General features: G+C 38.4%; 1 protein-coding gene across 1 annotated transcript in view; it reads left to right on the top strand.

The window, feature by feature from the left end:
• LOC138005944 (heat shock factor 2-binding protein-like) overlaps positions 1 to 12,500 on the top strand; it is a 17,357-nt gene that overhangs the window by 2,965 nt on the left and 1,892 nt on the right. Inside the window, exons 4-11 of the mRNA XM_068852113.1 lie at positions 57 to 193; positions 638 to 655; positions 961 to 1,092; positions 2,204 to 2,490; positions 2,861 to 2,934; positions 3,721 to 3,757; positions 3,986 to 4,043; positions 4,964 to 5,011. Of these exons, the coding sequence (XP_068708214.1) occupies positions 57 to 193; positions 638 to 655; positions 961 to 1,092; positions 2,204 to 2,490; positions 2,861 to 2,934; positions 3,721 to 3,757; positions 3,986 to 4,043; positions 4,964 to 5,011 (791 nt within the window). The remainder of the gene's footprint in view (positions 1 to 56; positions 194 to 637; positions 656 to 960; positions 1,093 to 2,203; positions 2,491 to 2,860; positions 2,935 to 3,720; positions 3,758 to 3,985; positions 4,044 to 4,963; positions 5,012 to 12,500) is intronic.

Here is a 12,500-nt window from a genome sequence, read left to right as displayed (position 1 = left end):
ATTGCATCACTATGCTAATTCCTTGGGCTTAAATTCATTTATTGACCTTATCACAGACCTTGAAAACTCTGAAACAGAAAACAAGAAATTAAAATCAGAACTGGAACAGTTAAAGCATTGCTACAATAAAGAATTGGAACTGCTGAAGAAGAAAAATGACTGCCTTCTTGAAGATTGTGAGAGGCACAGGGAAGTAGGTCCACAATGACAGTAGATTAATTAACAAACACAGGCAATCATCTGGTTATAGTAGTTTTGTTTGATTCATGCAACTATTCAGTTCAATCAATAGGCTAATAATTAGTCCACTGTTATGTAGACAGTTGTACATTAAGTCTGGTTGGTGACGTTGAAGCAGAGTGGGATCTGCAGAATAGCTGCAGTTAGTAGCTTACTTGAAGCTGTATATAGTCTGTGGTCAACTGTTGCTAAGGTATTGAATTGTAGCAAGCCCCACATCCACTTATGTCCCCTTTTAACCCAGTGACTCCTAGGAGTGAGATTAATTATTAACAGATTTTAATGCTAGATGATTTTACTCATCAATGGGTTGTTAAAATATTAATTAAATCATCCCCTTAAACTGATATTGTTTGATTCTTTTACTGACTGGTATTTCATTCCTTTTACTTTGCAGGAGAAGCATGAACTGAAGGTATGAATACAATGACACGTTTATTGCATAAAGGGAAGATACAAAAGCTTTGTGATAATAAACCAAAAAACGGACATCTTTTGTATTTAATTTTAGTCTTTCAAATCTAGCCTCATTTTCTGTTGAGAATGTTAAGACTGTCACACCGAGTGACTGTCACATTAGTCATGCCTTTATGTGAGAAGAGAAACCAGCAGCGAATTGAACACAATTATTCCTTGTGAAAGCTGGCTAACTTTCCTCCTTGTTTTTAATAATAAGAATGTTACTACTGTCTCTGTAAGTAGCATGTGATCATTTTGCAGTGTCAGTTGTTGGAGATGAACCAACAGTTGGGAGATCAGTCAGAATACTGTTCATCCATGGGTGCTGCAGTCTGTACTCTGTTATGGCGAGTGTCTCGGCAACAGGACTCCATAACATCTCTGTTAGGAGGGGTATGTCATTAGTATCATCATCATCTAGGGTTTTACTGCTAAGCTTGGCATCCATTTCTTGAAATTCCAGGGGAGATATTTTTCTTGGGAAAGTGCGATCAAAGATCAAGTTGTTATTCTAAAATGCTGAAACTGAGACCTGTTGGGTGGGGTCAGTTCCTTATTGGATAGGTGACCCGTTTGTAGGTAGTCGGAACACCCTCCCCCTGGGGGAGTGAATCAGTGTGGACAAGATTTATGTCCTCAGAGTTCTTTTATTTTCGCTTTGCAGTATATATTAACCATTTGATAAAGGTTACCGTGAAAGGGAGATGAAGTGATCTTCGCACTTATCTGGACAATTTCAGTAAATGCAGCTTATACACAGGTGGAAAATCCAGGTGGCTTCAACGAGATTAGAAAACAGCCAACAGCTACCCGAATTTTTCAGTTGTCTATAAGAGAGAACTAATTACCATGTCACGAGACATCCCAGTAAGCTCCAGGTTGGCTAACACCATCATGCATGGACGAGTCCCCGGAAACAGAGGGCGTGGTAGGCCACGGAGAAGAAGGACATCTGTGAGTGGACAGGCAGTAAGCCATCGCAAGCTATTAGACTTTGCTGAGATGAGAGAATTGATCCAGAATCAGAGTGCGTCTACGGATCCTGAGAGATCTTTGGTGTAAAAGAACAAAGAAGAAGATATTAAGAGACAATTGCTTAAATTGTCCAGATAGAAGTGCGAGGATGACTTCTCCATTTTATCTATAACCTGCACTTCAAATCTACACATTAATGTAATACTCTAAGATTTAAATACGCGCTCTGCGTTAAACTAAGTCGTCTTCTTAGTTTACTTCGCTCTTGAATCAAAGCTTAAGCTGGTGCTACCAGAAGGCTGCCTTTGCAGCGTTCTTTATAACTTTTCTTAGACTTTCGAAAAGTCCTTCGTCTCACTCGCTCATCCGTCTCGCGTCCGAAAAATCACGCTTCGCTTGCCAAAACATTTTCTCCTGGGATTCTCGTGAGGTCGACTTGTGGCAAGTCTAAACTTTTCTCAGCTGTTGAGTTTATTCAGATTATGATGAACATGGGAATTAACGTGCCTGATGCTTTATTTTACACCAGAACAAAACGGATGAGTTTGTACAGATCACATCGCGGACGGTTGAAAGTTACTTTGAAACGTACAGCGAAGATACCACCGAAGAAACATCAGACGAGAGTCAGTTTGTTTTGGCGGTAACGGGAACTATAACCAACATGGCGGCGGCCGCTCAAGGAAGAGACTTCCTAGTATCTAATAAAACTGGCCTTTCCCTGATTGACAGTTTCTTTACAGCATTAGTTGTCTCAACAGTGGGAAAGAATGTTAGGCTAAGGAATTTAATACTCATGGCTTTGTATAACATTAGGTAAGTGAACGTGCACTCCCAAAGGGACTTTCTATGTTTGTCGCCGGCATCAACGCCCGTCATTGTCGCTCGGTAGTCTGGAGCGCGTGGCAAACTTTAGCGTAACACGCCTGTTCAGTGATAAGAAATTCGCAGCAATCACTATCGTCAGTCTCAAATTGTTTTACGTTACGACTGAGCAGCGAATGCTCTGCTATCTTTTTTCAAATTACTACTTGTTTCGGGGTTTTTAGTTTCCTTGAATTTAGTTTGCCTTGCATTTTTGTTGATGGTGCAGTTCTTTGAACCTCGTTCATTTTTCCAAATAGGTTTCAGAATACGTTTAAATATATTTTTTTGGGTCAGCCAACGTATTTCCCGCTTGTTTCAGTATTGACTTATCTGGACTGCAGTACATTATTAAGAAAGAAGGAATCATGGAACATCTTATCCGCATGATTAAAGGTAAGGCTTGTGTGAACTAAACTAAAACCTGTAATAGTAGTCGAATGAAATCTGATCGATTCATGTGTCGGGATTGCCAAGAACTTCTGAGTACTCGTAGAGAAACTCTTGAAGCGGGTACGACAACCACTAAATACACAGAGGCTTACTGTTTACACAAACAACCATGCAAAGGCAGGAAAGGACGTCACATAGTGAGGATATGGAAAATACCCCACTCGGGTCCCCGATGTAGTTTCGTATGAATTTTATGAGTGGTGTATTTTCCAGTAAAACACTCCTGTCTACACTGTCTACATAATAAAACCCGCATAAAACCGCTCAGTCCGAGAATCGAACCTGGAACATATAAGTAAAAGGGGAGTGCTCCCAGGACTGCATCAAACCTTCTCCTCAAAAACCTATAACTGAATGTCGCTTTCCCATGAATTGTTCAAATTTTGTGTCATTCCCCATTATCTTATGTATCAATCAGCCACTTACGTATTTAAGTTAATAATATACTTTTTCGGAGACTTAGTCTCTTGACTGACGACCTACCGTGGTCGATGAAAAAACTACGCCGGTTTTCCCCAAGAGGCCGATCATTCGTTTCCAGCATTTACACAAACGCACTTTTTTCCCGAAAGAATATCGCGCAGTGTACGTCTCGTGGTAGCGAGCAAGTTGCATTGGCATAGATAGGTTAAATTTTAAGGTCCATTTTGATAAAGTTATGGTTTAAAATCAATCAGTTTTATTTATTCATTAATTTTCTTTGTCTTGTTCTTCCTTATATATTTGAAGAGGAAAGAGATTCCGAACTAACACTAAATGCTGCCAGGTAAATTAAAGCACAAAAAACAGCAACTGCAATTCATTATTGGAGTTTCCACTGTCATTTTTGAGCCTCATTTAATTAGATGTAGCTCGATCGACCCTTGTTCGACGATTTTCTAATAATTGTTGATATTTTGAATCCTTCCCTTGAGTTTTGACCATAATGTTTCTCAGATTATTTTAAGACGTCGGAAATTCCAAGAGAATTTAGTTGTACGAGTTTTGTTTTCAGATTGATTCAGTCTATCGTAATGGAACCGAACTGTCTGCCAAGTCATTTGCTCGAAACGGTAAGTTCACCCCCTTAAAATTGTTATGCATATTGGTTGCTGAGGTAATGTCTTCGTTCGGGATAACGGTATACAACGATTTAATATCCATGGTGAATATAAAGCGGTCCTTGCTACACTCGTTATATCTCAAAGCATCAAGTACGTTCAGCCTAAAATCCAGCTAGTTTCATCGAAACCGGTGTTAGTTACTTCATCACCAGGTTGAGAAGTATCACTGGAATTACTTGAAATGTTAGCGCCAGTCGTGTTGTTGTTGGGCCGACCCTCATCAGAATCAGCATGGAAATCAGCTGTCAGCCTCGGACGTATGAAAAACATTTCCGTCTCTCCTTTGGCGAGAAACTCGTCAGTAGTAGAAGTCTATAATACAAAGTTAATGCCCTCTGAGAGGAAGAGTTTCTTGTTTAAATCAGGGTTGGTATTAGGTGTATTATGAAACGCCTCCGGGTGCACCGTTCTCCGTCAACGTTGTGGTCTGTCCTTGAAAAGGACTCTCTGTTTGCTCTGTTGTCTTAGCGGGTATTTACATGAGACTGGGACTAACTCAGAGCGGCATGAGTTGGTATCGGCCTCCATGCATACATTTCTTTTTATGCGTTTACATGAGACTGGCCTGACAATGAACTCAGGCCGGTCTGAATTCATCTCGGTTGGTGGGACGAGACCAGAAATTCTCATGCCGGTCTTAGTTCGTACCGGTCTTATGTAAATCACAACAAATCTCAGACCTAGTCCAGAAATTTCAAGCCTGTATGCTTTTGGGTCGGCCATACATAATATTTTTTTAGGCACCAAGCATCTCGTCCCGGTTTTATATAAACAACTGCAAAAATTTCATGCAGGTAGAAGTTCATATCCGTCTGATTTCGTCCCAGTCTAATGTAAATACCCCTCACCCTCAGATCTTTCATCTCCAGATATCGCTACCAACACTTCAAAATCTTGCTCGAGCTGCTAAAGGGGAGGTAAGCGTATTTAAAACGATAGTCATGTCTCACAGAAATGATTAAAGTTCTAACTCAGTGTTCATAATTGGCTACAAGTAAAGAAAATGATCCTCTCCAAGTGGTGTTTATTATTTTCTTTGTTTTTAACTTGACAACTCGCATCTTCGCTTTCAAACTTACCTTCCTTAATTAAAGTACACCTGACCTCAAAGTATTTTCTTTTGCAAGAGTTAAATGTCTAACATGTATGTTACCTTTGCTTCTCTATTAATACTTGAACTTTTATTTCTTGGGTTTCACTCACGTGATCATCAGCGATGTTTTTTAGGGAAAACAAAAGAAAAAAGTTCAATTACCAGAGGATTGCCATGATCGGGACTCCAACATGGCAGCCGTTTCATTGTTTGGGGACTCCAACATGGTGGCAGTGACGTCATGTGAAAACCAAGATTAGCTATCTATTCACAGCACTCCCTTTTATGCTCTTATAAGATTTGAAGAAAAATGGCGACCGCGTTCAAAGAAGCGTAAATGTGAAAAAGAAAATGGGGGTTGGTTGAGGGAGGGAAAATATAAACCAAAGAAAGGGGAAATAGATCACGGCCTAAAGGATGGAAGGAATGAGCATAAAAGGGAGTCGCAAGCGCTGAGGATTTGGGCTAGAAAACGCCAGTTACGTGAAAGTGATATGAATAAATTAGGGACTGGGATCTTGTACTCGCTCTGCAAGGGACTGGTGTAAATAGGCCCAGTGAGCTGGCATTCATTTGTCCCATGGCCGAGCTAGTGAGAGGTACGATTCTATTTCCTCACTGACGTCAAGAACTAATTTACATTGCCAAAGTTCTTTCAAAACTATAATGAAAAGTGGTTTACTGCCTCGGCCATGGGACAAACGATTGCCAGCATCTTTCTATTACATACCTTATGCGGCACATAAAAAAGTAAAATCTGGAGAAGCAAATGTGTAAATATATATGTCTGATATTTAACTTTTGCTAAATAAATATTTTGAGTTTAGCTGCACTTTAACAGAAGCTTAAAAATGAAAATCAAAACTTCCATGTAATATACTGAGAGTCACAATGTGTGTTTCATTTGTTTTCTTTGGTCAAATTGTCAAAGCAGCGTCTCCTCCATTTTCACTTACTTGCATTCATTGCTATAATCTGGAACAAAGAAAAAGCGGTTTCAACTGTTTTATTCAAAATTTCCCGAGTTTTCTTTCCCTCTTCGAGATTCAAAGTGTACTGAACAATAGCGAAAGAGTTTTTTTGGGAATTTCAATTGGCTCTTTTATGCAAAACGGGAGCGCCATTTTGCTTTTGATTTACACCAGCATGGCCGTCTAATCACGCGAGTGCAAACCAAGGATATCCTAAAACAATTGTTTACGTCAGTTTTGGTGAAAGAGGTGAATAATACTTACCACAATTCACGCCCTTCTCGGCGAATAATTGTTAAATATTAGCTATTTATTTATCTAACTAGACGTTTTAATGTGAAAGTGATTTCTGGCGAGAGGAAAGAGGTAATTGGGATAGAGGAGATTGGACCATTTCATCACTCCCGGGATAATACGTTATTAAAGAGAAGGCCAAAATTGGCAACAATGAACGATTTGAGAAAGATATTATGCAACGTCAAATGAGAATTCGGAAGAATCCGAGTTCCCATATTCGAGGTGTTATCGCCAATATTCCTTTTAGTGACTGCGCAATGCAGTTGAGGACCGTGTGTACTAATTCAAAGGTATTTTTGCGCGGATACTGAATATGCGGGAAAACCAGATCTTAAAAAGTGTACTGGAATCCAAAAAGAAAATTGGGAGTAGCCACGCATTTTTCCAAGATAATTAATCAACAATATTTGTAAAAAGCTTTACATTACAAAGCAATGTATGGCGTTCTTTTCCAAATTGAAGCTTAATTATCTCTGAAAAATGCCTGGTTACCCCCAATTTTCTTTTTGGATACCAAGAGTACTTGCTAAGTTCTGCTTTCTCCGCAAAGTTTTGAACCGCACAAAAATCTCCCTGTATTAATAAAAACCACCCATAGGAAATCCAATGATTTCGAGATGCGCAGAACGTATGCGCAATAACAATAGTAGCCACCGTCCTTACGAGTCATATTGTTATCAAAATTGGGCTTTGTGACTGCGTGATGCAGTCGTAGTCTATACCCAAATTTCACGCTTGCTCATCGCAGTCTCCAGTAGCTCAGTGGTTAGAACATCTGTACTAGATCACGGAGGGGCGTGGGTTCAAATCTCCTATTGGGCTCAACCTCGTTCCCCTCGGCGGAGAAAAGCCCTGGGAACGAGGTTGATATGGGGCTCGGATTTTTCCGAGTACCCATTTGACGATGCATAATTAAAGATTTAATACGTAAATAAGGGCAATTCATAGTTAAAGAAACCATTTTACCCCATTATTTAATAAGACTTGAATGTTATGCACAGTTTTATAGGATTACCATTGCTTCAATGTTAACGTAACACCACTGACCGTCTCAAATAGTGTGCTGGCTCGCTAAGGCTCGCCAGCAATTAACAATTACGTTTAATGCGTCGGCATTGCGTCAATTAATTAATTAATTAATTAACAAGTTATACTTATTTTCACAAAGTCTTCTTATTTTCAAGCGCAATCGTTTGGTAGTTCTTTTTAATTTCTGAAGTCCAACGGCGCGTAAACGACCGGACAAGCTGAAACTGTAAAAATTCCGCTGAAGAAGACAGTAAAGTCGAAATCGGTACGGAAAATGGCTTGTTTTGGGTGAGGCAATGAAAATCATGTAGACAATCAAAATAACAAAAATCTCTCACCTTCTTACAACTTACAATTCTGAATCTCTTCGGACCAACATGTGCAACTTCAAACAAAATTCAGGGTTTGTAGAAAAAACAATAATTGTGACGTCAACGATCGATATTGCGCACACCCCGAATCTGACATACACAAGAATCGAGATTTCCCTTGCTTCAATGTTAAGGTAACACCACTGACCGGCTCGTTCTTTTGCAGTAAACCGAAAAAAAAAAAGAAAATTTAAGCCAATGATGAACTAAAACCGTAGACCACTTTCATAGATGGCGTCCTCCATTACATTTATTTACAATGACTGCAAAATTCTCGCGCGCTCATTGGCTAATTTTTATCGTCAGTAAGCGGACAGACACAAAAATTTATAATTCATGCGATAATGACGCGATATTGCTCGCGTCAGATTGAAGTTTCTGGCATTTTTGTCTCGCTTTCTTCTCGTGTTTTGACTTAATTTTGACCCTTCTACCTTTTTTTTATTATATAAAACAAATTGATGTCACTTTTTCATGCGTCTGTCCTGTTATTGACAATGAATTTCGTCATAACATTGTCCGAATGCAAAAATGGCCGCCAACAAATTATTCCTTTGTCTTTGTGTTAATTAGCCTAACTAGCTTCCTTTTACAGCCCAAATTCTTTCAATTTTACGCGTGTGAACGAGGCTAGTTAAGCTAATTAACACAAAGACAAAAGAATAATTTGTTGGCGGCCATTTTTGCATTTGGTCAATAGGCCACTTGGGAAAATACCATAATACTCTTTGTTTGCCCCTCAAATTTAGGATAAGCATTGTTTTTGTTTTCTCTTGGGATCATTGTAAGTCCCAAGAGAAACTGGAAACAATGGTTATGCAAAATTTGGGGGGACAAACAAGGAGTATTATGGTATTTTCCAAAGTGGCCTATCGTCAAAGCATAGTACCTACCACAGCTACATTGACGAAATTCATGATCAATAACAGGACAGACGCATGAAAAACTGACATCAATTTGTTAACTTCATTTTGTATTTATATCATTAATTAGACTTAATGCCCTTATTTTAAAACAAATATTCCTTGAAAATTTGCTTGTCTTAGCGAGGCTAGAAAGGCTTATTAACATTAGAACGGAATATTTTATTTGGCCGCCATCATGAAAGAGGTCTATTGCATATTTTCAGATGTAATGAGCAACCCGGTCATCTTTCTCTTCCATGTCTCATCCCACCCCACAAATAGAAGACATGGAAGAAGACCTTTTTCTGTTAATGGTCCTATGTTATGGAATAGCCTTCCTAACAATATTAGTGAAATTGAATCTTTAAGCACTTTTAAGAAGCAGATCAACATTTTTTGAAGGAGCATTTTAACTGTTTTTATTATTATTGAATTATTTTCCTTGTAAATATGTATGTACATTAGTCGTATATTTCATGCATTATCATTGTAAAGCGCTATTGGTTTCTTAGTAGAAATAACGCTATATAAATAGAAATTATTATTATTATTATTATTATTACTCCACCCCCCACACACGTTCCCCTTTCTGCTCGAAAGAAGCCTCTTTATGCCATAATTTACCGTTTTCTTTCAGTTACGAGAAACTCTTACTGAAGTGCTGTCAGATTTGCAGTTATACATCAATGACTTTTAGCATTTCAAACCATTCTTCATATCTGTGAATTTTTGAAATCTATTTTCTTGTGTTATCAGATTTGACACAAATTGTACAAATCTCGTTTTTATTTAAGAAATTTGGACAAGTTTTTCTCCTTTAGGTTTATATATTTTGAGTCTATGTTTTTGAGCTTCGAAATTCAGTGGTGTTCATGTATTATATTTAGTTTACTTATTTTATACTTCTTTTTAATTGGAAGTAAATAAAAAGTAATGTTATTGTTAAAAACTCTTTACACGCGTTGCTCATGGGCTCTCTAGAAATATCCTACAATAGGAACACCCTCATGTCTGCCCCATCAACCCCGAATGCAAAATGCGGGCTTTGATGATAGTCACATTTTGTTACGTTGATATCCTCAACTTCATCATTACTCAGAGGGATTCGTATAATTGGGATATGACTGTGAACTTGCTGCTAGCAATTTAGACGAACGTAAAAACTCCATGCAAAATAAATGCTGCAAATTGTGACTAATGTAGCAGACGAGAGAGACGAAACATTATTGCACAAGTCTTCATGGCAGCAGGCATACTGACAATCCCCTCCCGCCATTAGAATGGCTCTGCAAGACATTCCAATCCAGTAGCAGTCGTCTTGTGGGACGCAGGCTCGTCCTTCTACTTCGTGAAGCAATACACCTGAGTTTATTTCATGGTGATATTTACCACAAGCCACTGTTCTATTATCATAGCTTGGGCAGGTAACTTCTGTCTGCTCGTTTTCACATATTGACTGCGGATATGGTCGGCCGTCGTCTGGTCCCTTACAATTGAAGCATCTGAGGGAGTTTGCTGTTGGAACAGAGAATAAAGACGTCAGAATCAGTATGATAAACTTGCAAATGCCACTTGGTAATACATACGTGCGACCATGAACGGCATTTTACTCGCAATAAATGAATGAAATGTATTATATCTGAAGTGCAGGTTATACACGAAACTGAGACAGAAGTGATCCTCGCATTTCTAGATCTGTGAGTGGCTTCATAGCTCAGTTTTTGCAGAGCATTGCACCGGCATCGCAGAGGTCATGGGTTCGATTTCTGTTCAAGCCGCCTGAATTTTTCAGGTATCGATGATAAAAGACAATTTCTTAAATTGTCCAGATAAATGCGAGTATATCGATCACTTCTCCCTTTCGATCTTCAAATACATGTAGTCGTTAAAAGTCGTTCTACAGTCTAGAAGTTTTTCAAAGAAGCAAAATCATTGACCAAACTATGATTACATATGAAATTTTCACCAATCAATCAATTCTTTATTTGATAAAGCGGGTTAAAATTACAAAAATTACAAAGTAATAGTTGCATCGGCAGCTATCAGCTGATGTGGACCTGCTATGTAAAACTATTTAGAATATATGAAATGAAATATAGACTAAAACAATTACAATTACAATTACTCCATATGCCCAATTACAAAAAAGCTGCCTTAAGGATAGGATAAGACATCTAAGGGAGACACTAAAGAGTGTATCCCATCCCATCCCATCTCTCATTCCTTATTGAATGAAAAATTAAGAATGTCTTTTGATTGCTTTCTAAGTATTGCTTTAGACCCTTCTTTGCTAACATTACCTAGTTTAACTTTTTTATTTATAAAGTTCCAGATATTTGGGCCTCTATATTGGAGAGGACTTCTTCCAAGTTCAGACTTTACCCTAATAATATTAAATTGACCATTGTTTAAAGGGTCAATATATTGCCATATATACTTTTCTCTAAAGTTTATCATGCGTAGGTTTATCTTGTCCTTCCACACATACTTATGAGCAGTTTTCTTAACTTTAGATCACGATTCTCAGATACATTCAGTGGTATTTCGTATATTCAAATATGTGAATATATCTAATTTAAACTGAATGCGCCTTTATTAAACCCATCAGTTGCCCCAAAGGTTCTCAAGTCAACTGTCACTGAAATATACAAACTTTTCGTAACTATGGGGTGTGGAATATGATTTCAGTGGGAGCGGATGTAAAGGCCTTCTCTCGCCGGCGGGTAGCGAGGAACCGGCTAGAATCCACGAAGCATCGGGCGATCTAGTCAGTAACGAAAACTCAGACACGAATTTAGTGATTTTACACTTATTACACGATTTTACAGTGATAACCCTTGATTTTACAGAGATAACCGTTAATGTAAGTCTGATTCTGTGACTTTGCCAAGAAAAAAAAACCTAGCAAATGAACTGATATTTTCCAGTTGATGCAAGTCTGCACTCTTTGCCGGGTTAATTTAATTAAACAACAAAGCTTACACTCACCTGTGTCCACTGCGAATAAGACGACTGCGACAAGGATGACTTGAAAGGCTTTGCTCTGTAAAATTCTTGATTTCATGATTTACGAAGCATCATGCGATTTAATAATCAGGAGCTTTCTCCAGCTTGCTTTGCAATCCGCGTCACAGCTTTGCCACACTTAGTGCTAAAGAAATTAATCTAACTCTTAACTTGTATTATCTGTAGTTCTGATTACAGTCTCCATTTAGTTGTTTTCCACGAATTCCGTCGATCAGCGACAATTTATGCAAGTGTTTGGAGTAACTAAGGTCGTTATTTTGAAGTTTCAATGTTCAAAACTTCCGTGACGTCATAATGTTGTTCTGGAAACACGCGATGCTTTGTTTAATTAAAATCATTTGATTGTTTATTTCTTAGCTAGAGATAGTTGTTTATTGTTGAAAGGCTTGTCAGTGCAAGAGACGAAAGCCGTGGAAGCAACTAATCGAAAACAGATGGCGGACAAATTGAAGACGTAAAGTTTGGGCTACCTTTATGTGTTCGGAGTTCTTTTTTGCATAAACCGCGGCTAATATGGAATTTATTTCACAGTCCAGTTGGACCAAAGACAGTGAAACGGTTGGATGGTTACATCAACTTATATTGTTGATGTGTATGAATATAACATCTCCGTGAAGTGATATTATTCTCTATCATGAATTCACGTGGTATTGGATATAATTTAAATGGAGTCGCATTTTGACCTCTTTCAGCTCCCAGATGGGTTGCAAAAG

Source organism: Montipora foliosa, chromosome 6, assembly GCF_036669935.1.
Source record: "Montipora foliosa isolate CH-2021 chromosome 6, ASM3666993v2, whole genome shotgun sequence".
In the NCBI taxonomy this organism is placed as follows: Eukaryota; Metazoa; Cnidaria; class Anthozoa; order Scleractinia; family Acroporidae; genus Montipora; species Montipora foliosa.
This window is presented reverse-complemented; position numbering and strand designations above follow the sequence as displayed.